At 41.2% G+C, this 27,047-nt stretch overlaps 1 protein-coding gene across 3 annotated transcripts in view; it reads right to left on the bottom strand.

The window, feature by feature from the left end:
* TMTC2 (transmembrane O-mannosyltransferase targeting cadherins 2) overlaps nucleotides 1-27,047 on the bottom strand; it is a 369,071-nt gene that overhangs the window by 37,692 nt on the left and 304,332 nt on the right. For all 3 annotated transcript variants that reach the window (XM_038383409.2, XM_038383382.2, XM_043492681.1), the window contains exons 9-10: nucleotides 25,986-26,067; nucleotides 2,893-3,007 (exon numbers count right to left, since the gene is read on the bottom strand). In XM_038383409.2, the coding sequence (XP_038239337.2) occupies nucleotides 2,893-3,007; nucleotides 25,986-26,067 (197 nt within the window). The remainder of the gene's footprint in view (nucleotides 1-2,892; nucleotides 3,008-25,985; nucleotides 26,068-27,047) is intronic.

Below are 27,047 nucleotides of genomic sequence, written 5' to 3' on the forward strand. Positions count from 1 at the left end.
CCGTGGACGAATAATGGAAGGGAGTTTTGGAACTTATCTTTCCCTTTCTGCTTATTGACACTTCATCTTTGGAACACCTTGGCACAGCACTGCTCTCCAGTCCTGCCATGGTGAGTATGGCCTGCCAGGGATGGGTGAGGGAAGGATTTTCTGTTGCATGTGAAACAATACAATTTCGGTCCCTATTCCATGGGTAAAAGTAGAGGGCAATGGCACAAACTACTGGCACTATTTTCCACATGTGGTGATAGTTTTAGATTATCATTTAATCTTGAGGGTAACAAAGGCACTGAGTACACAACTGCAACTGGTGTCTCAAAGCTGCTCAAGCCTGTATGCTGCTAGTCTGTTTACTGCAATGGTGCCAGCTGAACTCATTGTGAAGCGACATGAGAAACTGTCTATCACAGAGAAAGAAATAAGGCAGCTATCCCTAAAAACACTGATAAAGGATTGCAAAGTATCTCCATGAAAGTTTCGTCTAGTTTCATCAAGAGGATACAAGGGACATCCCTATGTTCATGAACAAACTGTCCTGCATGGCCCCTTGCCTAATCCAACATGGAATGAAAAGCAAATGCCAACTCTACTTCTGTTTGTTATACACCTACTCTTTTGTCTTGTTAGCTTGGCTGGTAGGACTGGCTAGAGTGTGATGGAATCTCAAACAGATCCTGGCTTGTGGCATGGCTGCAGCCTCTCACCACATCTTCCTTCCTTTCCTCCTCCTTGGTATCCACACTAGTCTGAGGGGTGCTGGTGGGATATCTGCCAAGTATGGCATACAGCTTGTTGTAAAATCAGCAGAACTGCAGGACACAATTAGATCTATTATTGGCCTCCCTGGCCTTGCACTATCCCAGGCAAAGTTCCTTTAATTTCACATGGCTCTGCTGCTCATCCCTGTTATATCCCTTTGCCCTCACCCCTAATGCAATATGTTCATAGCTGTCCATGTTTCTGTGGCTGGCCCATAGCTGTGCTTACATAGCCTCTTCTTTCCACATGCTCAGGAGACCAATATCTCCTGTCTGCTCCTGGCAGGAGTGCATCTACTGTGTGGAGCCGGTGTGGTTGGTTGGGTAGTTGCACGCAACAAGGAAGACAGCAAGGTGTGCTTGCCAAGGTAGACCATCAGGAAAAGGCATTTAAAAAACTTTGGGGAGGGCTTCCAGTGTCCGTGACCCCATGGCAGTGAAGTCTACTACATTCACACTGCGTTGACCCCAATATGTCAATCTTGGTTCCATGCCATTCAGGGAGGTGGTTTTACTGCTTGCTGTAATGGGGCACTTATGTCAACCAGAGACAAATTTGAGTGGTGAGACAAGGTGACTTATGTTGACCTAACTTTGTAGTGTAGACCAGGCCTAAGAGTAGGAGAATAGCATGATTTTACCCCAGGGTGGTAAAGAGCAAGTCAAACCTGATGGGGGTACATTCAGAGATGCCATGAAGGGATCAGAGGTGGAGCTAGCGCTGTAAGGATGACAAAACTAACCCACCTTGATGATATACCACTGCCCCTCAGCATCATACGTTCACTTTAAAGACAAAACCAACACTCCATTTTATAGTGAACCCCGTCATCTATATGCCTAACTTCCTAGGCTTGTGTTCTTCACTAATCTAATGTTTAGATGAATGACTCTGGGTATGCCCATTCCTAAGGAGGATTAAATGTTAGAAAGTGAGCAAGGCAATCAGAAGGATCCTTAAAACTATCCATGATGGTGCAAGTGTTTGGGATAATATGGATGAACAATTGTACCATTTGTCTTGGTTTCTTTTACTGATCTACAAAAACTGAGTCCATCTCTTCCGAGCAATCTTTTAAAGGCATTTTGGTGCTTATTTCAAAATCCGGCTATAGGAACCTTAAGTTCAGTTTGGAAAGTAGGTCACTCAACTAAGAACTTATTCTTTTACAAGCCATCTTTTTTTATTTTGTATTTGTGGATGTTAAAATTATAAAGAGTAAAGCAAGAGAAGTCTATTAAGATAACGGTTCTAATGACTACTCTGTGCTAATTGAATTTATTTACTCAAAATCACTTCTATTTTTGTACATTATTTACAGTATATTTTCTAAAGCAAGATATAGGCTAATCCAAGCCATTTGTGTTCAGGCGTTGCTCTTCCTTTTAAGTACATAAGAAGCATAATCATTATACAGTTATCCTAGAAATAAATCCTGGACACTAATACAGTAATGTGGGCTTAATGTAATTGTTTAGGTAGAAGCTCAAAGTTGCTGAAAGTCAAGGTGCATTGGTTTTAAACGGAAGGACAAGCCCTCTAAAATTTCAGATAGCAGAACAAAATTAAATACAAGACTGCCTCCGAATCAAGGGGTTCTGATAATATCATTAATCACTCCTGTATTTCTCAAAGTCTCCATACCCTTGAGACCGATATTTAGACTTCTAATCAGCTTTCTACTCCCTAATGATATTTATATAATTTTCTTTGGTATTTTCACTACTCTCAGTTACAGTCAGAGCAGTAGAGTTCCATTCTCTTATTTATGGTCTCTCTATTTTTGAGACTCACGTCTTTAAAAATAATTTAAAAAGGAATTTTGCTGAAAATACTGTACAAAAAGATGATATATTGTTCTCATATACAACCAAAGAGGATTACAAGCTTGTGAAATACAGAAATTTCCCAGATAGTGAATAAGGAGTGTAAAATATAGAAAAGTTACAAACAGACTCTGCTAGAGTCTGCAAAACTTTCGCTCCATTTTTTTTCTTCCTCATTAGTTATAACAAAGCTTTCAAAAGGGGTATTTGGTTTAAAAAAACTTGCTGTAAGCAAATACTGCAGAGTTTGGCGTTGGGGGAAAAGAGAAAGCAAGAAAAACAAATAAGAATAAGGTAGAGAACTAACCTGAGCATATGGGCTGCATTGAAGACAACATCAAACTCTGTATTGTCCAACTCAGCTGCCTTCTTTGCCATTTCAGCTGCTTCTATCAGGCGGGATTCTTCTAGGAGAAACTGACCTGCATGGAGGATATGTATGTTAGCTCAAAGGAGAAGAAGCAAACAGTATGTTGGACAGTGACACACCTGAAAATCAGACACCATAGACTCAAAAGGAAATATGTTTTGGAAGGAGACAAAATTGTATGGAGGGTGTTTTTTGTATTGTTACAAGTACAATAGCAGAAGATGCTGTAAATTATAGCTATAGCACATCTATCTAGATGCCCTTCTTTGATTAGGTGAGATCTATATGGATTTCCATACAGTCAATTCAATATATCTTCACCATCCTATGTTTAAGTAACAATACATTTATGATAAACCAAAAAATCTAAACTCTAAAACAGGGCTACCACATTTTAATGCATTCTGTTGTGCATTGTGCCTGACTTTGAAGCACATACATCACAACACAAGCCAACCATACATAATCTTTCATACCAAAGTCTTCATCTTGCTATCCAATTTCTCATTCTTCACTGTATGCAGTGTTCTTATAGCCATGTCAGTCCCAGGATATTAAAGAGACAAGGTGAGTGAGGTAATAACTTTTATTAGACTAATTTCTGTTGGTGAGAGAGAGACAAGCTTCTGAGCTTCTACAGAGTTCTTTAGGTTGCCTGCAGCTTGAAAGCTTGTTGCTTTCACCAACAGAAGTTGGTGCAATAAAAGATATTACCACACCAACCTTTTCCCTCTGATTCTTTATTCACATTATTATAAACCCAGGAGTAATTGCTTTGAAACCAATGGAGTAACACCAGTGAAAATACAGTGTAAATGAAAGAAGAATTTTTACTTTAAATTTTGTTTTCTTAATTTATCTTGTAAGTAACGCTATTACAAAACCCCATACATTTATTATCCTTTGTTTTTAAGAAAAGTAATACTAAATGAGTAAAAAAACATCTACACGGCTATAGCCATTATATACAAATTCATTAGAGTATACAGATTCACAAAAAGAAAAGGAGTACTTGTGGCACCTTAGAGACTAACCAATTTATTAGAGCATAAGCTTTCGTGAGCTACAGCTCACTTCATCGGATGCATTTGGTGGAAAAAGCAGAGGAGAGATTTATGTACGCACACACACACACACACACACACACACACACACAGAACATGAAACAATGGGTTTATCATACACACTGTAAGGAGAGTGATCACTTAAGATAAGCCATCACCAGCAGCAGGGGGGGGGGGAAGGAGGAAAACCTTTCATGGTGACAAGCAAGGTAGGCTAATTCCAGCAGTTAACAAGAATATCAGAGGAACAGTGGGGGGTGGGGTGGGAGGGAGAAATACCATGGGGAAATAGTTATACTTTGTGTAATGACTCATCCATTCCAAGTCTCTATTCAAGCCTAAGTTAATTGTATCCAGTTTGCAAATTAATTCCAATTCAGCAGTCTCTCGTTGGAGTCTGTTTTTGAAGCTTTTTTGTTGAAGGATAGCCACTCTTAGGTCTGTGATCGAGTGACCAGAGAGATTGAAGTGTTCTCCAACTGGTTTTTGAATGTTATAATTCTTGACGTCTGATTTGTGTCCATTCATTCTTTTACGTAGAGACTGTCCAGTTTGGCCAATGTACATGGCAGAGGGGCATTGCTGGCACATGATGGCATATATCACATTGGTAGATGCGCAGGTGAACGAGCCTCTGATAGTGTGGCTGATGTGATTAGGCCCTATGATGGTATCCCCTGAATAGATATGTGGACAGAGTTGGCAACGGGCTTTGTTGCCTATTTTCAACGTCTCAGACTCAAGGAATATTTCCAACACACCTCTGACCAACATATTAACCCACAGAGACCTTCCTGCCAACACTACAAAAAGAAGGATTCTGGGTGGACTCCTCCTGAAGGTCGAAACAGCAGCCTGGATTTCTACATAGACTGCTTCCGCCGACGTGCACGAGCTGAAATTGTGGAAAAGCAGCATCACTTACCCCATAACCTCAGCCATGCAGAACACAGTGCCATCCACAGCCTCAGAAACAACTCTGACATCATAATCAAAAAGGCTGACAAAGGAGGTGCTGTCGTCATCATGAATAGGTCGGAGTATGAACAAGAGGCTACTAGGCAGCTCTCCAACACCACTTTCTACAAGCCATTACCCTCTGATCCCACTGAGAGTTACCAAAAGAAACTACAGCATTTGCTCAAGAAACTCCCTGAAAAAGCACAAGAACAAATCCGCACAGACACACCCCTGGAGCCCCGATCTGGGGTATTCTATCTGCTACCCAAGATCCATAAACCTGGAAATCCTGGATGCCCCATCATCTCAGGCATTGGCACCCTGACAGCAGGATTGTCTGGCTATGTAGACTCCCTCCTCAGGCCCTTCGTTACCAGCACTCCCAGCTATCTTCGAGACACCACCGATTTCCTGAGGAAACTACAGTCCATTGGTGATCTTCCTAAAAACACCATCCTAGCCACTATGGATGTAGAAGCCCTCTACACCAACATTCCACACAAAGATGGACTACAAGCCGTCAGGAACAGTATCCCCGATACTGTCACGGCTAACCTGGTGGCTGAACTTTGTGACTTTGTCCTGACCCATAACTATTTCACGTTTGATGACAATGTATACCTTCAAATCAGCGGCACTGCGATGGGTACCCGCATGGCCCCACAGTATGCCAACATTTTTATGGCTGACTTAGAACAACGCTTCCTCAGCTCTCGTCCCCTAATGCCCCTACTCTACTTGCACTACATTGATGACATCTTCATCATCTGGACCCATGGAAAAGAAGCTCTTGAGGAATTCCACCATGATTTCAACAATTTCCATCCCACCATCAACCTCAGCCTGGACCAGTCCACACAAGAGATCCACTTCCTGGACACTACGGTGCTAATAAGCGATGGTCACATAAACACCACCCTGTATCGGAAACCTACTGACCGCTATTCCTACCTACATGCCTCTAGCTTTCATCCAGATCATACCACTCGATCTATTGTCTACAGCCAAGCGCTACGATATAACCACATTTGCTCCAACCCCTCAGAGACAAACACCTACAAGATCTCTATCATGCATTCCTACAACTACAATACCCACCTGCTGAAGTGAAGAAACAGATTGACAGAGCCAGAAGAGTACCCAGAAGTCACCTACTACAGGACAGGCCCAACAAAGAAAACAACAGAACGCCACTAGCCATCACCTTCAGCCCCCAACTAAAACCTCTCCAACGCATCATCAAGGATCTACAACCTATCCTGAAGGACGAGCCATCACTCTCACAGATCTTGGGAGACAGACCAGTCCTTGCTTACAGACAGCCCCCCAATCTGAAGCAAATACTCACCAGCAACCACACACCACACAACAGAACCACTAACCCAGGAACCTATCCTTACAACAAAGCCCGTTGCCAACTCTGTCCACATATCTATTCAGGGGATACCATCATAGGGCCTAATCACATCAGCCACACTATCAGAGGCTCGTTCACCTGCGCATCTACCAATGTGATATATGCCATCATGTGCCAGCAATGCCCCTCTGCCATGTACATTGGCCAAACTGGACAGTCTCTACGTAAAAGAATGAATGGACACAAATCAGACGTCAAGAATTATAACATTCAAAAACCAGTTGGAGAACACTTCAATCTCTCTGGTCACTCGATCACAGACCTAAGAGTGGCTATACTTCAACAAAAAGGCTTCAAAAACAGACTCCAACGAGAGACTGCTGAATTGGAATTAATTTGCAAACTGGATACAATTAACTTAGGCTTGAATAGAGACTGGGAATGGATGAGTCATTACACAAAGTAAAACTATTTCCCCATGGTATTTCTCCCTCCCACCCCACCCCCCACTGTTCCTCTGATATTCTTGTTAACTGCTGGAATTAGCCTACTTTGCTTGTCACCATGAAAGGTTTTCCTCCTTCCCCCCCCCCCGCTGCTGGTGATGGCTTATCTTAAGTGATCACTCTCCTTACAGTGTGTATGATAAACCCATTGTTTCATGTTCTCTGTGTGTCTGTGTGTGTATATAAATCTCTCCTCTGCTTTTTCCACCAAATGCATCCGATGAAGTGAGCTGTAGCTCACGAAAGCTTATGCTCTAATAAATTTGTTAGTCTCTAAGGTGCCACAAGTACTTCTTTTCTTTTTGCGAATACAGACTAACACGGCTGCTACTCTGAAACCTACAGATTCACAGTATACATTCATAGTGCACACTTTTTTAGTTGTAAAACTGCCCAACAGTTCTGAAAGTTTTGAACTAAACAAAGTACAAGGGGGAGAAAAACATAACACTCAGATATTGTCGGAAATAGAGAAAAATATTTATACACGTATAGACGTTTCAGTCAAATGTTTTCATCCTGAAGACAACACTGAAAACGGGGAAGAAAAATACTGAAACACTTTCAATGATCTGCTCTGGAGAGAAGTTTTAGTGAAAAAAAAAATTCCTATGCTTTACAGGCTGTTCTGTACTTTAATATACCAAAATAAATAGTAAAACTGCAGGCTGATACTGTGGTAACAAAAAAGCTATAATAATCACAGAATACATACAATAAAAGCAGAAAATAACACAGTGCGCTCCAGCATTCAGAAACTATACTCCTAGTCACTGTCCATTTTGCACAGAGGGAGAAGACATTATTTACTCCCGGGGTATTATGCACCAAAAAACCTAAAAATTTTGTGCACAATATATTTAAAATTTGCAGAATTTTAATTTATTAATAAATAAATGTGGAAGCTTCAGCGTGGCAGTGGGGAGCACAGCCCACTGGCTGCATGGACGTGAGAGATCACCCTGCAGCCCTCTACTCCTCCGCAACAGGCACAACACATGTGGGCAGCCCAGCAGGATCCAAGTGTGGAAGGACTTAGTGTGGAGGGATCCAGGTGTGGTGTGAGAAGGTTCAGTGTGGGGCAATATGGGTGCAAGCAGCTCAGTAGGGGGTCTGGGTGCTGTGGGGATCTGGATGCACAGGGGCTCGTTGGGGCGTTCCAAGTGCAGCAGCAATGGGACTCTGCAGGGGGATGTAGGTGAAGGTAGTTGGGGCTAAGCTGGGGGGTCTGGATATGGGAGGGATGGTGCTCTTCAGGGGAAGTCTGGGTGTGAAGAGCTCAGTGAGGGTGTTAAAGGGAGTGTGGCTTGGTGAGATAGAGGCCGAGATGCGCGGGGGGGGTATTATTTAGGGTGGGGGTTTGAGTGAGAGGGACTCAGTGGGGGGTGCTCTAGGTGCAGGGGAGAGGCTCGGTAAAGTGGGGGTTTGGTTGTGGGGGATTTGGTGCGGAAGGGGTGAGGCTCAGCAGAGAAGTCTGGGTATGAGCAGGTCTGGATGCACAGGAGCTGGGCTCACAGGTAACCCCTCCCCCCATGGCTGAGGAGCGATGGGGGCAGGAACTTGGGTCTAGGGGGTGCAGTTTCCTGCAGCCAGGGGAGGTTTCTGGGGGTGGGCTTGACCTGGTCCCTGAAGGGGAAGAGGAAGTCCTGTACTCCCTAGTCTCTCCAGAGCCAGTTAGAAGCCACCGGCTGGGGCATACCCAACCCGTCCCTCTCCATGGTGATTTGCCTTTCTGCTGGCTTCTTCGGACCCCTGAAACAACGCATCCATGCTGCGAGAGAGGGGCACGTGACTGCTCTTGAGGCTTCCCTTTGCTTCCCCATCAGAAAGTCATTTTTTCTGCAGGGAAGCAAAGAAATCTGTGGGGGGACATAAATTCTGCACGTGCACTATGGTGCCGAATTCCTCCAGAAGTAATTGTTTACAAACCTCCAATATCATATACCCATGTTTTACAAGAATATGCTAATAGTTCTGTACAACTAACTGAATATTCAGTGCTGGTCTGAAAAAATGAAAAAAGTCATTATGGGTCAACCCAAGTCCAAATATTTCAAAATTTCAGTGAACTAAAACAGAAAGTTTCATTTTGTGTCTACTGAAATGTTTTTCAGAGGGATTTTTTAAAAATGTTTTAAAACTTTTTAAAGATAAAATTGAGGGAAATCCTGAAACAAACCCTCTTTCTGAAATGAAAAAAGTCAAAATATTTTGTTATAGAAATGAGACCATGACCCATTTTCACATTTCCAATTTCCACCTCCCCCCCTCCAAAACCGACCGACCGACCGACCAACTGGCTGAAATTGACTCAAATTAGTGAATTATTTCAGATGATCTAAATATGCATTTTTTGGCAAAGAAGTGTTTGCATGAAAAATTTCATTCAGCTTCATATGTCAAGATCATATGCATTACTTGGTACATAATACAAATTACTCTTATGTAGGCTGAACACTAACAAATCCCAACATTAAAATCCTTAAAGATAAAAAAAGCTGGACCAAAATTTCCCATCTCCTCAAAACCAAGCATTTAATCTCACATAAACCCATTAGGTAAAGCTCTGAAGGAAATAAAATAAGATTGTTGGTTTGACCAATGAGAATGGCTAGAACAGCAAATCAGAGTTAAATCACTGAAACGATTTCTTTTCGTTCTAGAAATCCATCCATCATACTCCAGATAACCTGGACATCTCAGAAGAACTGGAATTTGACTACATGTTATTCTAAGAATCAAAACAGTATTTTCTTAGTAAACTGCCCAGCTTAAGTTTGCACAAAAGTATATTTTGCAATTTAAAGGAAAAGGTAAGGTAAATTATTATAATAATGTGCAGCTGTTTCTCTCCAACTGCTATTCTTTCTAATCTAGAGATGATACAGATGGAAAATGGTAAACTTTCTTTTTTTTTTTAGCATAAGTTTTCCCAGAATTACTAGAAGGATGACTTCTATCCCAAACACTATGTTAACATTTCCTAGCTTCAATTTTACAAAAATGCATAGGCAAGCTAGATTTAGCTTAATATTAAAACTCAAGCACACTCCACAAAACTCTTCAGGAGGAAAATATTTCTCTTTCTGCCATTATCATTATTTATGATTATTTAAACAACACCCAAGTCTGCTAGGCCTGTTTGTGGACATAACCTAGGTCCCTGGAGAGTTTGCAGTCTTGTATGGACAACACGTAGACAAAAAAGAGTTGAGAAGAAAACAACATGAGATTCTACACTTTGGATTCCTTCTTTAAATTTATAAATGCATATAATCCAAGGCCAGAAAGGACACTGTGATCATCTATGCTGACCTCCACTATAACTTCCCCCAAATGATTCCTTTTGAACTAGAGCATCTCTTTATAGATTCCATATTCCATTTGCTGGGTTTGCAGTATGTATGTTTCTATACATAAAACCTGATGAATGTGCTGCAATTTGTAGAAGTTGCTTTAGACACAACTGGATTGTAATTTCCCCATACAATTAAAAATGATATTTTACCTAGGTATTGTGCATACATCCTACTGTATGTTACTCAAGGGAAAGTTAAAGGGTTTACTCCAATATTCCATCTTCTGAATCTATAAAGTAGATTTCCATTTTTATTAAGCTTTAATTATTACTGTTTATTCAGCTTAATGTGGTGGTTAATGACCAATAAACATATTCCTTCAGTTTACAACTATAAAGGATATTTCACTGAAAACAAGAGTGTACATATCCCTTGCTGAACTGTTATTTTATCACTTATTAAAGTATTACTCGGAGAATCATGGCAGGCACCTTTCTGTTTCCTACAACAGTTTTTGCAATTAAGGGAAGCAGATAAAATCAGGAGACTATCCCTTTACCAAGAAGTACCAGTAGGTCTTGGAAATCAGATGTCAAAAAGCTTGGTGCATATCTCTAACAACAACAAATTATTAAACAGGGTCAACACTAAGACATAGCAGTAACTTAAGGGCAACAACACTTAACAAGAACACTTTAATTATAAAGTAAAAAAAAAAAAATAAGGGAACCAGAAGAACCCCGGAAAAATGAATAATGTTTGGTAATTAAACAAACTTGGGAAACTGCTCTAACCATTTTTACTCTGTGCCCTGTAACAGACTTTACACATCTACTTTACAAGGTGTGTTATTTTTAGATCAAGGACTTTGCAATGGATTTTAAATGTCTGCGATCTATGCTGGCGTGCTTCTTAAATTTGGAAGAACCAGTGTTAGGGTACAGTGACTATACATTCAAACTTCCCTGTCACATTCTGGGTTGCAACAGAGACCAATGAGGGATTGTGCCACAGCCTGCCCCCAACATATTCTCAGTCCCAGATTTCCCCAAAAACGTATTCTGCAACGTCCAGCCCTCTCCTGGACAGTTGAGATATTAAGATGTGATGCCCCTGTAAAGAGTCAGCCCTCTCCCCTGCCCCCGCCATCCCCCCACCCGTCCTTACAGGCTAGTAAGTCTTTAAAATGGATTCTTCTGAAAAGTAAAATCTGGACCAAGTTTCTCTCTCCTGCTGGGCGTAGAGGCCTGCTGTTTTATCCCAAACTTCTTGTTGTGAGATTTGCCTCACTCCTTGTTAGCTTGATGGGTCTGTTTACTGTTTATATGTAAATTGAGGTAAACACACCTGTTTAACAACTCCCCCTGACATATCTGGTTTGAACACATTTTAACTATCATTACAGCATAAGTCCATAACTCTTAATACCCATTGAGTGCATACATCAGGCATGAATATTAATGATCATGAGCTATTCGTTTTCAAATGATACCTCACAAGGAATACTTGATACAAAGATGATTACAACAGTGGGCAGGGTATGAATACAGGGGTGCTTAGTGTCACATTTCCATTTTTCCTCTCTCATCTTATTTTATAAAGGCTTTAGATGTTTGTAGTATAGGGACACTTTAAATTTGGAGAAGACATACATGTACAGTTTGCAGATGAAGTTTCAAAAATGTGTGTCAGAAAGCATTGCTTTTATAATAGCTTACACACACACACACACACACACACACACCCCCAATATCAAGAGTTGATGAAGAAGCTTATTCACCACAGCAGCTTTGATTTTGGTGTTCCCCATTGTGACGGAAAGTACCCCGGTATTCATACCCTACACATTATTGTAATAAACTTTGTACAAAGTATTGTAAGGTATCTAAAAATTCACTTTTCTGATCAGTACCATCTTGATAAAATATGTGCGGCAATACTGTATGTGTATAAGATTCCAGTTTATGGTGGTGGTAACACATTGTTCCAAACTGAGCTTGGAAAACAGGTCTGTCTCAAACAAATGAATGTGTGCTCTGCTTAAGTTGTATTTAAACAATAAGCAGAGTCATTAAGCAGGAAGGGAAACTAAGGAAGCTCAAACACGTGAGGAAAAATAGCAGGGAACATCCTTCTTCTTAGACTTGTTGCCTCCTGGTACCCATCTGGAAATGTTTTTCAAGAGAGGGACTTACACTGTAAAAAAGGAGGGACAAACACCACTAGGGACCCATTTCTCATTCTGCACATCTATTCACTGCATCTAAAGGCACAAAGGAAACAGCCATGGGACTGGAGAAGGGGTCCTGACCTAGGAGGTTTAGTCAGTACAACTGCTGTAAGCATGTGGTGAAAAAACCTTGCTTTGAATTTATAAACTTGTACTGTCCAAGAGAGGGCTGGGCAGTACAGGAAAAACATTTTCAGGGGGGAAATCTAAGATTGGGCGTGTGTTGGGTTATCCTGCACTTGGTGAGAGCCAAGTGTGGCTGGCAGGCTGTAGTTACACACAAAAACTCAGGGTTTGGCTTACATGCTGGAAGGCTGTTTGTGAGCTGCCTAAGTGGGAACTCCTTCAGTAGGTGTTGTAAGGCACCCAAGGTTTCAGGACAAGGGTTGCACAGCTGTTCATTAATCTAGATTGTACCCGGGTATGTAGTACCCATACAAGTACTTTAATTTTTGTATGATTGGTGGGACATGGAAAGTTAATGAAGAGTGAGAAATGATTACTCTCAGGGTGCCAATTATCTAACCAGAAATGTCTAAGGTATGTTTCTTTGTGTTCATTGTTTATGGATTTAAAGCAAACTGGAATAGGCACAATCACTGTGCAAGGTATGTTAGTTTTTGTGGTCAATGAATTTTGTGATCATTTGAAACCAGTGGAACTATTCACAGAGTTAAAGCTAAGTCAAGGTATATTTGCAGGATTGGGGCTTAAAACAGTATTCTTCATATTCTTCTTCTGTTCTCTGTTTTACATATATTCTATAGTCAAACCATATGAACCCAGAAGGAACCTAGGGGCTATAGGGACTTCCAGGAAACGTGGCATTTTACCATATAGTTGGGGCTACTCTACACTAGAAGCACTACAATGGCGCAGCTATACCTCTGCAGCTCATCTGGTGAAGATGCCCTACTGATAGGAGAGAGTTCTCCTATTGGCACAACTCCACCTCCGCGAGAGGAGACATTATAATGGCTACATCGGTGCTTAGGTTGGTGTAAATTATGTTGCTCGGAGGGGGGGGGGGGTTATTCACGCCCCTGAGTGACATAAGCTGTACCGACTTAAGTGCTAGTGTGGACGAGCCCTAAGGAATGACTAGGTGGACTGTCACCACAGTGCAGCCATTTCAGTGCTGGGAGAATGTGGTCTTTTCAGAAATATAAGTATTTTTCAAATGGCTACTCTTTTCTAACCAATAGCCAATGTAAAGTGGAAGCAGCATTTTTCTGAAACAGAGGCCTGGTCTACAGTATGCGGTTATTTCGGAATTAGCTGAGTTACTTCGAAATAAAACTGCTTCGGCCACATGACTAAACCACCTTTTTTGATTTAAAGGGCTCTTTACTCCGATTTCTGTACTCCACCTTGGCACATGGAGTAGCGCTAAAATCTAGATTGCAGTTCCAGGTTACAGGTACTGTGGACACAATTCAACATTATTGGCCTCCGGGAGCTATCCCAGAATGCTCCCTTGTGACCGCTCTGGACAACACTCTCAACTCCGATGCACTAGCCAGGTAGGCAATAAAAGCTCCAGGAACTTTTGAATTTCCTGTTTGGTCACCACCATCACAGGCGACCATGGTATCCTAAAGGTCCATCATCACAAGAGAACACGCAGATCTTGATTTGCAGACAAGCTCCAGCATGGTCCTAACGGGAGGTAATGGATCTCACTGGATGTTGGGGAGAAGAATCTGTTATGGCAGAACTACGCTCCAAAAAAAGAAACGCAAATACAAATATATATATATATATATATATATATATATATATATGGGGGCGGGTAACTTTAAGAGAAACAAACACAACTCTCACACTGTATCCTGGCCAGTCATGAAACTGGCTTTCAAAGCTTCTCTGATGTGCAGCGCGCCCTGCTGCACTCTTCTAATCGCCCTGTTGTCTGGCTGTGTGAAACTGGCTGCGAGGCAAGATGCCTGAACCTCCCACCCCCCCATAAATGTCTCCCTCTTACTCTCACAGATATTGTGGAGCACACAACAAGCAGCAATTACAATTGGAATATTGATTGTGCTGAGATCTAACCAAGTCAGTAAACTGCGCCAGCGCGCTTTCAAACATCCAAACGCACATTCTACCACCATTCTGCACTTGCTCAGCCGAAAGTTGAACTGCTCCTTACTATTGTGTAGGGTGTCTGTGTATGGCTTCATGAGCCATGGCATTAAGGGGTAGGCTGGGTCCCCAAGGATGACTGTAGGCATTTCAACATCCCCAACAGTAATTTTCTGATCTGGGAAGTAAGTTCCTTCATGCAGTTGTTCAAACAGACCAGAGTTCCTGAAGATGCGAGTGTCATGAACCTTTCCCGGCCATCCCACGTTGATGTCAGTGAAATGTCCCTTGTGATACTCCAGTGCGTGCAGCACCATGGAAAAGTACCCCTTCCGGTTTACGTACTGGCCGCCCCCGTGTTCCGGGTCCAAGATAGGGATATGCGTTCCATCTATCTCCCCGCGGCAGTTAGGGAACCCTAGCGCATTAAAGCTATCCACAATGGTCTGCACATTTCCCAAAGTCACTACCTTTGATAGCAGCTAGTCAATGATTGTGTTAGCTATTTGCAGCACAGCAGACCCCACAGTAGATTTGCCCACTCCAAACTGATTCCTGACTGACCGGTAACTGTTGCAAGCTTCCACAGGGCTCTGGCCACTCACTTCTGAATTGTGAGGGCTGCTCTTATTTTGGTGTCTTTGCATTTCAGGGCAGGGGACAGCAAGTCACAAAGTTCCATAAAAGTGACCCTACACATATGAAAGTTTCTCAGCCACTGGGAATCATCCCATACCTGCAACACTATGCAGTCCCACCTGGCTTGTTTGCCAGGCCCAGAATTGGCATTCCATGGCATGAACCTGGCCCACCACCACCATGATTTCCCAATCGCCACATGCTGTGCTTCTAGGAACATGTGTGTCCATGTCCTCATCACTGTTGTAATCGTGCTGTCATCGCTTCCTTGCCCGGTTTTGCAGGTATTGCACATACTGCTTGATAATGTGCAAGGTATTTACAATGGTCAAAACTGCAGCAGAGATCTGATCAGGCTCCATGGCTATGGCGCCTGCATGGGTAATCCTGGAAAAAGGGCGCAAAATGTAGGAGAGCAGAGCAGCAGCAGAAGAGGTAGCCGAAAAAAAGCGGTAAATGATTGTCTTCTGTAGCTTTCACGAAGGTGGGAGCCCAGGACAGACAACATGGAGAAGCTCGGAAGCGTGGCAATAGTGAGAGAGCAGACTTGGTGGCGGAAGCTGTGCTGCTCGGTTTACGATGGCCGAGCAGAGTTGGGTGGTGGAAAGGGTGCGAGCCTCTTTCCAGAAATGCCCCTACACAGGAGGAATCCTCAGGTTGCCTACAAAACTAATTTTTCAGATGCTTCTAATTTCTTGGAACATTTTTCTTTAAAAGTGAAAATTCTGAGTTTTGTAAATTTTGCTGTGCTGGTTGTAAATTTGAGTGAATCCACTCACCTATTTCTGAGTTATTCAACAGTAAAATGTCAGAAAATATTCAGTTGCCTTTGGGACTACTCAGTATAGCTACATGCATGATCAGTCATGTGCTTCCCTTTGTGCTCATTGTTCAAGAACAGAATACATTTTAAAATTCTTTCTAATGTGGAAAATGGGAGTGAAAAGGAAATTCATCCAAAATCCACATGAGAGCAACTGAGGCATGAAAGGATGCGGGGGGGGGGGGGGGGGGAGAATATTTTTTCTCTTTTTGGAGTCTCTTTGGAGGGAAAACAAAATAGACAGCAGCAACAGAATTATTCCTTTGTGTAACATAATGCTTTCATGATAACACTTCAGAGCACACTCAGTAGTTGGACAAATTCAGCTGTGAATCTAAGTGATAGTGTGATCTCGAAAATCCTTATCTGAGCTGACCTTACTGATTTAAGGAGTTCTGCTGACTTCAGTGGGGCTACTTGTGTGTTTGAGAGTTTGCTGGATTGGGCCCTAGATTATTGCCTTTCATTACAGCAATTCATTTAAAGACCAGCTTGAGCAACTGATCATTAACCACATTTAAAACACTGGCCCTAAATTGGAGGTCCATGACAAATAAAACTGGCCTAAACTGCTGGCATGAAAACTTCCTTGTAAAAATAGAATAAAAGCACAAAATCAGCTGAGTGAGACACTTGCAAGTGAAGAGCTATTTATGTGTCCAACAGCAGGAGGTAGTGACATACAATACCTTAAAAACATATACATTTATAGTGAAGGCTCCAAAAGCAATCTGCTTGAATATACATAACTCTGATTGAAAAATATATTTGTAGTTTTCAGTTCCATTTGTATTAAAAATAAATATTATCAACCTTTTACTAGGTCAATCAATTCAGTTAGAGAAAGCTTTTTTCCGCAATATTATTTTGAGCTAATACCAAAAAATATCCCTAGAGTTTAGAAACAAATCTTTAGAAATATCATGTTTCTAGTTTCCAAATTTTGTAAAAAACTAACTTCAGGATAAAATTTAAGTTCAAACAGGGGGATTTTTCTTTTATATCTATAACTATCCTGATAAAGAAAGTAAAAGAATGTAATTGACACAAATCCTAATGCGCAAAACAAACAGCAGTGTCACATGGTAACCATGGTCACATGGTAAAACAAACAGCTGTGTCTTGAAAAAAGGATATCTTAATTACAAACGAAACAGATATATCAGCTCTTATTTCACTCCTTGTATGGAAATTCTTCAAAGCACATGTTACCCTTGGAAAGAAATTCTAACCAATACCTCACCCAAAATCTAATGACTTACTGGGGAATCTTCCAAAATAGCATCCATTGGGCCTCTCTGAAGGAATACAGAATTTATCTCCGTCTCCACTATTGCACCACTCAAATATGAGGGTGCTGTTACATTTCTTAGATGTGACTGTGCAGAGGGGTGTAACTGCCTAGGTTAAAATAAAAGGAGTACTTGTGGCACCTTAGAGACTAGTGCCACAAGTACTCCTTTTCTTTTTGCGAATACAGACTAACACAGCTGCTACTCTGAAACCTGTCATTAGGTTAAAATAGTTATACAGCAATGTAAAGGCTCCTACTGCAGCAGCTGAAAGCATATTCTTTTCACTGCTTCTCTAAAACTCTTTGTAATAAAATGTGTGTAACTATTCTCCCTTCATATTCCAAAAAGCTTAGTAACACTATTGTAAGAAAGGCTAAGAGTTTGTCACAGAGGTCACGGAATCCGTGACTTCCAGAAACCTCAGTGACATTTTCCACTTCAGCTCTTGGAAGGTGAAGGGACCTTGCAGCTCCCAGCCACTGTGGGCAGTAGGGAGGCCCCAGCACTCTCAACTTCTGTGGGTGGTGGAGGGGACCCCGGAACAGCAGCAGGATTCTCCTCCCTCCCCATTTTGTCACAGATATTTTTAGCAAAAGATAGGGACTGGTCACAGGGCTTCTGTGAATTTTTGTTTACTGCCCATGACCTGTCTGACTTTTACTAAAAATATCCATGACAAAATCTTAGCCTTAATTATAAGCTATGTTTTGGATCCTTAATGGATCTTTTTCTCATAAGTAGAATTCCATTCTCCATACTTAGTATTAGGCCTCTTAAAAGTTAACTTGAAACTATGACAATTATTTTACAAAGTCAGCCAAGCACAAGCAAAATTTCACTCCAATACTCCACAAACAAAACCCTGGGATCATCCATTTACCTTAAACATACCCTTTCCCTACAATATTATTTTCTTTAAGAACTAAGTTCTCTTAAAGAAATGACAAATATTAAAACCAGCCTGAAAAGTACAACTAAACAGGTAGGGGTGGGAGGAGTTGCAACACTCCTTGTCTAGAAACAGGGTCGTAACCCATTTTAAACCCAAATTCTTGCCACAAGGCCATGTGCAAACCATGTCTGTAAAAGGTATAAGGAGAACAACCTAGAACTGCCCTACAAATGTCTCCTTAATAGAAATCTAATCAGACGCTGGCTGGGGAAGCAGACATTTATCTGACTGAATGAGCTTTTAACATAACTTTGCAGGCCAGCTTTTCAATCTCCTGTCAAAATCAAGATCTGCATGTGCATGTTGGCATTTGAAGTTAATGAAAACTGTGGGGTGCTTAGATTCTCTGCAAATCAAGCCAGTTTTATTCATGTGCCTAAATATGAATGCAGTACCTAACTATATATGCACAAGTTTGGAAGTATTTATCATGGTTCCCTTGAAAACTGCCTGACCTATTGAATTGGAATCAACCAAAATAAACAGCTAGGATGACCTTCTAGGGGTGTATCCGTACTACATAAAAACTCTGGCTATAGAGTTTTTCACATCAGACTTAGAGAGAAGGTGACACAGGGTACCTAGTCCTTGAGGACAACTAAACCGAGCTCCCCTGGACTGGAGCAAGTGAGCCCAATCCAACTAATTAAAAAGAGCTGAGCTACCAATGGGACTATAAAGGGCTGCTAGTAGGCAACTGGGGAAGGAAGGACTGAGAGAGGCTGAGCCCGAGGGAGGAAAAGCCACACTGGAGTGGAGCTAGTTCCTGTGCTGGGTCCCTGGAGCAAGGGGCATAGGGAAGCAGTTGCTCCATGAGGGGAAAAGAGCTGGCTGAGGTTAGGAAGCTGCCAGGAGCTGGAATGCCAGACACCCCTGAGAGGGGTGGTCCTGAAGCCTGGGGCAAGGACAGAGTTAATACTATTTTTTGTTTATTTGATTGCCTCTGTTTAAAGTAATAAACCTCCTTGAAAAGACTGGGCATGGCAATGCATGCTGTGTAGCCAGGGAGGCCCTGGTAACAGAAGGGCCTTGTCAAGACAAGAAGACTAGTGTGGTATCTGTGGAACTCATTGCTGGGGGATATTGTGAAGGCCAAAACTAACTGGGTTCAGAAAAGAATTAGTAAGTTCATGGAGGATAGATCCATCAATGGCTATTAGCAACTCCATTATCTGTAAAAAGAAAAGGAGTACTTGTTGCACCTTAGAGACTAACAAATTTATTAGAGCATAAGCTTTCGTGAGCTACAGCTCACTTCATCGGATGCATTTGGTGGAAAAAAAAAAAACTCCATTATCTGTGTGTTCCTAAATCTCTCACCTCGAGATGCTGGGACTGGGTGACAGGGAATGGATCATGCAATAAATTACCCTGTTCTGTTCATTCCCTCCGAAGCATCTGGCACTGGTCACTGTCAGAAGACAGGATACTGGGGTTGACAGAACATAGGTCTGATCCAGGACAGCCACTCTTATGAATGTTGGCAAAATGACTGAATGGCTAACAGGTCATGGGGAGATGTCCTGACTTCAAGGAAGATTTGATCCACTAGCTCCTGATCCAGGAACTACTTGTATTTGTCTAAATTTATTATCAGGGTTTTCAACCCTGATAGATTGCTAGCTAGTAGTCATGACTTATGGGGCACTACTCAGTCTCATATTTTCATGGATTTCCTTCTGCAGATGCCATGACTGCCTCTCACCAACATCAATTTTGGTAGCCTGATTGTTTATTTGAATTAAAATCAACCTTTAGGATACCAGTTTTATGACACCTCTTAATCCAAAAGGATTTCAATCCTTCAAAGAACAGATATGTACAGTTACTGTTCCTGGATTACCACCTGCCTTAAATGTAAAAGCCATTCTGTGTGGATGCATTGTGATAACTACAATTTGTATCAGAAGTCGTTTACCAATTTCTGATGGTCACTTTACTGCCAAAAATCCAATAGATCTTGTAGGTCATCTCTCAATCATGTGCAATGGCAGTGTCTTTGTATGGTTTGTAACCACTGAGACTTCAAGTCTCCACTGATACTGTGGAAGCAGATAGATACCAAAAATACCGTCAGAGCCATCAGTCCCAACATCTACAACCTTGCTGAAACTTGATTCTTCTGGCAAATCCTCTTTGGCAGACAGAAAATGTCTTAGAATCTATCTTTGAGCTGCAAAGCTTTGAAGCAAGGTGTGTACTCCAGTTGTATGTGGAAAAAAACTAGGAGACTTTAGGTTGTTTAGGTTAAAACCAAACAACTTTAGTACCCTTAGACTACAAAAACAAATTCTGGATCTTTGTCAAAGACCTTGATCAGCTAATCATTCAGCTAGAGGAAAGTATGCACCACTCCACTCTGTGTAAATATACCCCTACAACTGCCAAGAATTTGTCAGAGCACCACAGTATTGACTTGGTATCCTATCAGAATCTATGATACATCCAGTGGTTGGGATATGCATACATGTAGTCATCTGCCATGTCCAGAATATATAGCCACCTTTCTCTAGAATGGGCATGTTTGTTCCCAGATACACCATTTTGAACTTTTATTTCAACAGTTAGAAGTTAATACAAATAAATAATGAAAAGTTAATAAAAGGTTGATAACCAGGATAGGCCTTACCCCTAGGTCTTTTGTGGATCAGGAAATACCTACTTTTTTTTCCCCCAATGTCATGGATTTGATGGTGCTTTCCCTCAGAACAGACTAAGTTTCCTGAAGTGTCTCATCCTGATACTTCTGTTTTCAAGAGGAACCACTCTGAACTGTCTCAGTATGGATTGGATTGGCCACCTTTTTCATACAGTAGTTGCATTTCTGGTTCTCACATATCTGACTGGGTGTTCTTGGCTGTCTGTACATTAAGTGAATCTCCCTCATCTGTCCCTTGCGTAATAGAGAAAAATTAGATCCTCCAGAGATGGGAGTCACTGGTATTTTCTTTTTCTATCAGAAGAGTCTTCTTGACCATCAGTGTCCAGATAATATTCCCCCACAGCCTCCTCAAAGGAATGGTTTTCTCCACAGACAGTGGCACAGAACACTATGGTAAAAATAGGATTCTACATGGTTGTAGAATCAAGCATCAAATCTGATTGCATTAAACCAATGGCTAGTAACAGCCTCAATGACTTTAACACATGCGACACTGGTGTGTCAGTTTACGTTATCTTTTCTGGTATATTCACAAAACTTAAGAGTTCCAAGAGGAATCTGTGTCAGGATCAAGCACTGGCTGGTCTAATCCAGCATGTGTATCTTCAGTTCATCCAAAGCAACATGATGGAAGGAGAGCAGCAGTCACTGCCTTGTTGGGCCCTGGGAACAGAACATGGCTGATTGGCATCTACAGCATTAAGAGAGGAACCACCAGAACTGTCAGTCATCCACTGCCAGCAGTTAAGAGCAAATGTCACAGGATATACATGGAGTCCTACCGATGGATGTTTTGAGTAGAACTTTCTGGGGGCAATGAAAGGAAAGTCCTTATTCCAGAGGCTGCGTCAAACATTTCTTAGGTGGTGCAGTTCTGCAATACGACCGGTTGACATAAGTTAATTTACACAGCTGTTTGCTCTGCCAGTTTCTAAACAGATTCACAGACTATGTGTGACATGTGCCAAAGCAAGAAATACCAGCTCAGAACGTAGCTACCCAGATGGCATGACTCCTGATTGCTTGAGGATTTTGCCTTCAAGGCCTTCTGAGCCAGTTTTCGGCTGAACATACTGGAAGCGTCAGATGTGGCCAACAGAGCTTACGCTGGATCCCCAAGATGGTGGTAATGCTCCAATCTTCTCTGCTGCCCTTTTTTCCCCCTGCATCCTACTTAACATTTCTCCTATCTGCTTGCTTTAAGGATTATTGTAGATTGTCTCTCTGGGCTAGCTTCCCCCTCTCTCATTTGTTTTTTTCAACATGTTTTTTCCTATTGCCAATGAAATGAAAGTCAGTAAAGGATTTCTTCAAGCCTGTGGGTGCTGCAGCATCATGATTCCAGATTTCACTGTCTTAAAAACCCTGTTATAGCCCCCTCTCATCACTTGCCAGTACCCCAGAGATGACCTGGCCAATTGACCACACAGCGGGAATACATATCTTCCAACACGATATGGAGCCTAAATTCAGGGGAAGGCAGAAGAGGATTCCAATTAAAATCCATTGGTGCTGTAATGTCAGAAATACCTCCCTTTCCTGGCTTCACTTCTTTCTTAATTGTCTTTTTACAACAATAGACTATGAAGTCCAGGTTATGTTTTAGTCGATCCTTAAGAACGGATTGTGCCAGGTTTAAACTCTTAGTTTTTTGAAGTGTCCCTTGTGATCTTTTTTGGGTGGGGTACGAATAGGTGGAGTGGTGAGGGGAGTGAGGCAGTAGGGAATGCATGCACACAGAAACCCCATCTCCTTCACACCAGCAATTACTTAATTGGAATGGGAGAGGCCAGGACCCAACAAGATGTTCAAACTAACTCTGTCTTATTAATTACTATTGAGACTTTTTCATTTAGCTTCTTTTGAATAATGCATAGGTTCTAATAATTCTAAATCACTTAACTATTCTCTTTTTTATATACAAATGAATTATTCTCATTAGATTAATTATACTTTAACTTAATTAGATAATTTGCAATTGAATTTCTCTGTGAAGTTCCACTTTCCCTTTTTTTTTTTTTTTTTTTTTTTTTTTAAGATCATAGTTCAGTCTGGTTAGTTGAGTGCAACTAAAGGTTATGGATCTTTATATGGACGTAGAACAGATTAACAGTGATCCTTGGGTACTATGCAGATTTCTGATGTCTTTTATTTCCTATCATTCACTTTTGAACTTAAAACAAAATTCTAAACTGACAGGTTTCAGAGTAGCAGCCATGTTAGTCTGTATCCGCAAAAAGAAAAGGAGGACTTAGAGACTAACAAATTTATTTCAGCGTGAGCTACAGCTCACTTCACCGGCTGCATTCAGTGGAAAATACAGTGGGGAGATTTATATACACAGAGAACATGAAACAATGGGTGTTACCATACACACTGTAACGACAGTGATCAGGTAAGATGAGCTATTACCAGCAGGAGAGTGGGGGGGGGAGGGGAATCTTTTGTAGTGATAATCAAAGTGGGCCATTTCTAGCAGTTGACAAGAACGTCTGAGGAACAGCGGGTGTGGTGGTGGTGGTGGGAATAAACATGGGGAAATAGTTTTCCTTTGGGTAATGACCCATCCACTCTATTCAAGCCTAAATTAATTCTATCCAGTTTGCAAATTAATTCCAATTCAGCAGTCTCTCGTTGGAGTCTGTTTTTGAAGTTTTTTTTATTGAATAATTGCCACTTTTAGGTCTGTAATCGAGTGACCAAAGAGACTGAAGTGTTCTCCGACTGGGTTTTGAATATTGTAATTCTTGACGTCTGATTTGTGTCCATTTATTCTTTTACATAGAGACTGTCCAGTTTGACCAATGTACATGGCAGAGGGGCATTGCTGGCACATGATGGTATATATCACATTGGTAGACGTGCAGGTGAACGAGCCTCTGATAGTGTGGCTGATGTGATTAGGCCCTCTGATGGTGTCCCCTGAATAGATACGTGGACACAGTTGGCAACGGGCTTTGTTGCAAGGATAGATTCCTGGGTTAGTGGTTCTGTTGTGTGGTGTGTGACCACTAACCCAGGAAGACATATATGGACCCATCATGGGAGCACAAGTAATATAATATCTGCATCAAATAGTATCTGCAGTCTGTACATACAGTGTTGCTCCATTAGCATACAGGCTTTTGAGTCCCCAATGACCACCCTTCCAATTTGGCTCCTCAGTGAGGTGTGCATTTTCTAGGGATGGTGCCAACTATTTTATTCTTTTTTTCCAGAGTTTCTTCATGTTTAACGTTTACATGAGTATAGATATATTTCCCTATGATTTAGCATTTAACTTATGGGATATGAAGTGTACCTATGACAAGTTGCTAAACCAAATTCATGATGTGTAGAGACAAAACACACAGAGTAAGTGTCCATTAGAGGTTCATGATTAATAATTGCATTGTCCCTCGACCTATACTTCCAGATTCCTGACCAGGACTTTGGAACAAGCAAAAAAACTGAGTTGAGTGCCTGCAGGGGCAGAACTTTGACATAGGACCATCATCTGCTCTTGGTTACTTTGATGTAAATATGGATTAATGCTATTGCGGTCAATAAATTACTCAAGATTTATGCTGGTATTTCCAAGAGAAGAATTTGATTCATAATCAATAAAGCTCACTATGGAGATCCCATGCTTTGTAGCAGTGGACCCTCAAGTTCCTCTGCTGTCTCCAGATCCTCTACATGAAAACAGTCCCCCTCACACAGTTTTTGGATTATAGGGACATCAGAAATCCGATGTATTTTAACTGTGCAAGTGTAGCAGGGACACTAAATCGATGAATAAAGTGGGAAAACATGGAAAATATCACAAAGTCATGAGAAACAGAAGCCTGGAACTGCAGTGAAACATACAGAATCAAGCGGATTGTGGGGCCAGATTTTTGACAGCTGCCCTTGACTTTGCAACCACAGATTTGTGTGATCACCACATCTGAATTTGTGGGCACAAATCAGACAGGCATATACAAATTCATCTGCACAGGCACATATGAATTTGAGAGGTAGGTTAAGGACACTCAAAAAGTGTGGGCCACCATATTAACTGCTACAGTATACAATGCAACAGCTGTCTCATTATTGCAGACTAATGGAATGTATTCCAACAAGATCCAGGAATTAAACATGGGATTCAAAATACAAAATTACACACTACATTTGAACCAACCAAATATAAAATGTCACCAACTGAGATTTAGAAACCATACAGTGAAGTACAGAAACAAATGAAGTTATGCCTGGTTAACTATACCTTCTATTTTTATTATTACCATTTCTGTGCCCCATCCCTGTGGTTGTTTTGCTTAAACCCAGTGGAGCCAGACGAGGAAATTAAAACAATATGCAAAAATATATATGTACTGTATGGCTATGGTTCCCCATCACGCTCCCCAACTAAGATTAAATTTATTCCCCCCTCCCTATATTTTCCAACAGGGATTACATAACTCATATTTTCTGACTTTTCTATTATCAGTTTTAAACTAGAATAAGAGGCAGCTCATAACGTTAAATATTTTTGGTTCCTTGGGTCCAATCACATCTGGAAATATTTTTTTGTAAATCTAGCAAAAACAATCTATCTAAAGATATGATACCATCACCCTCAAATTAACTGAGTGCTTTGCATCACTTAAGCACATGACTGGCATAGTATTAAAAAGGTATAGCCAAACCTACCAAAGCCTTTTAAAATACCTGTCTGTTTCAGACCACAAGGAAGATAGGGGGAAGGCAGATGGACAACCTATAACCACTTACTAGGAAACAGAATCTTAGCTGTTCTGCCCTGGTACACACTTAAGACAATCTTTAGTTGCCCACCCACAGGCAGCAAGCAGAGCTAGGTCAATGCTGTTAATAATAACAAAGACGTCTATGAAACCTTTTTACATATAGTGATATTCACCTTCCTCCTTTCCCAACAGAGAGATAGCAATTTGGAAATTTCCCTCCCAGAAGGAAAATTTTGCAAAAATCTGAAAATACCGCCCCCCTTTGCTGTGATTAACAAATTGAAATGGAGACCAAGTTCTACATGGTAGGTTAGTTTCTTTTGCTTGAACGGAGGTGTTTTCCCAGTAGCAGTTTTTAAATTTTGAATCACTCAGAGATTAACAGCAAACATGGAAAATGCAAGGAAACCTATCTATCAGAAACTCACCGTAATGCATGTAACCATTGCCTTTGGTAGGATCCAGCTGAATAGCCTTCAAGAAGTACTTTTCTGCCTCACTCTTGCGGCCCTTTAAAAAAGAGAGAGAGAGAGAGAGAGAGAGAGAGAGAGAATGGATTATCTTAACACTGAGTCACCCTGGAGTCATCCTGTCTACCACATGCTCCACGCTTTCCAAATTCCAGGCACAAGAACAACACAGTTACTAATATCACTAGATTCAACCTAAGTAAATAGGAATTAAATGGCAAAAAACTTCATTAACAGATTTAAAGTCCACACATTAATAGATTCCAAGGCCAGAATGGCTCTCTGTGATCATCTAATTTGACCCCCTGTATAACACAGGCCACAGAACTTCTCTGAAAAAAAAAATCTAGAGCAAGTATTTTTGAAAAAAAAAAAAAAAAGAATTCCAATCTTAACTTAAAAATTGTCATTCATGGAGACTCCACCATAACCCTTGGTAAATTGTTCCAATGGTTAATTATTCTCACTTTGCCAAATTCAGACTGGAAATGAAGAGTAAATGTTTTAATCTGCAGCTTCCAGCCATTGGATTGGATTGTACCTTTGTCTACTAGACTGAATAGCCCATTATCAAATATTTGTTCCCAACATAATTACTTATAGCCTGTAATCAAGTCACCCATCACCTACTTTTCATTAAACTAAACAGCTTGAGCTTCTTGATTCTCTCTCTCTTTAAGACATGTTTTCTAGTCCTTTAAATCATTCTTGTGGCTCTTCTCTGAACCCTCTCTAATGTAATCAACATCCTTCTTAAATTGTGGACACCAGGACTGGACACAGTATTCCAGAAGCAATCACAGCAGAGCAAAATATACAGGTAAAATAACCTTTGTACTCTGATGACAGCTTGTGCCCTTCCAGAACATAGAATTCTGCAACACTCAAACTTCAGAAAACCAAGAAACACAAAGCTAGGGTACATACCCTGGTAATCTTTTTGCCTCCCTGGAGGTGGCTATAGTCACAAACAATTATCTGCATGCACTACAGGTGGATTTAGTGTGAGAGATTTAGCTG

This window comes from Dermochelys coriacea, chromosome 1 (genome assembly GCF_009764565.3).
Source record: "Dermochelys coriacea isolate rDerCor1 chromosome 1, rDerCor1.pri.v4, whole genome shotgun sequence".
Taxonomy (NCBI): Eukaryota; Metazoa; Chordata; order Testudines; family Dermochelyidae; genus Dermochelys; species Dermochelys coriacea.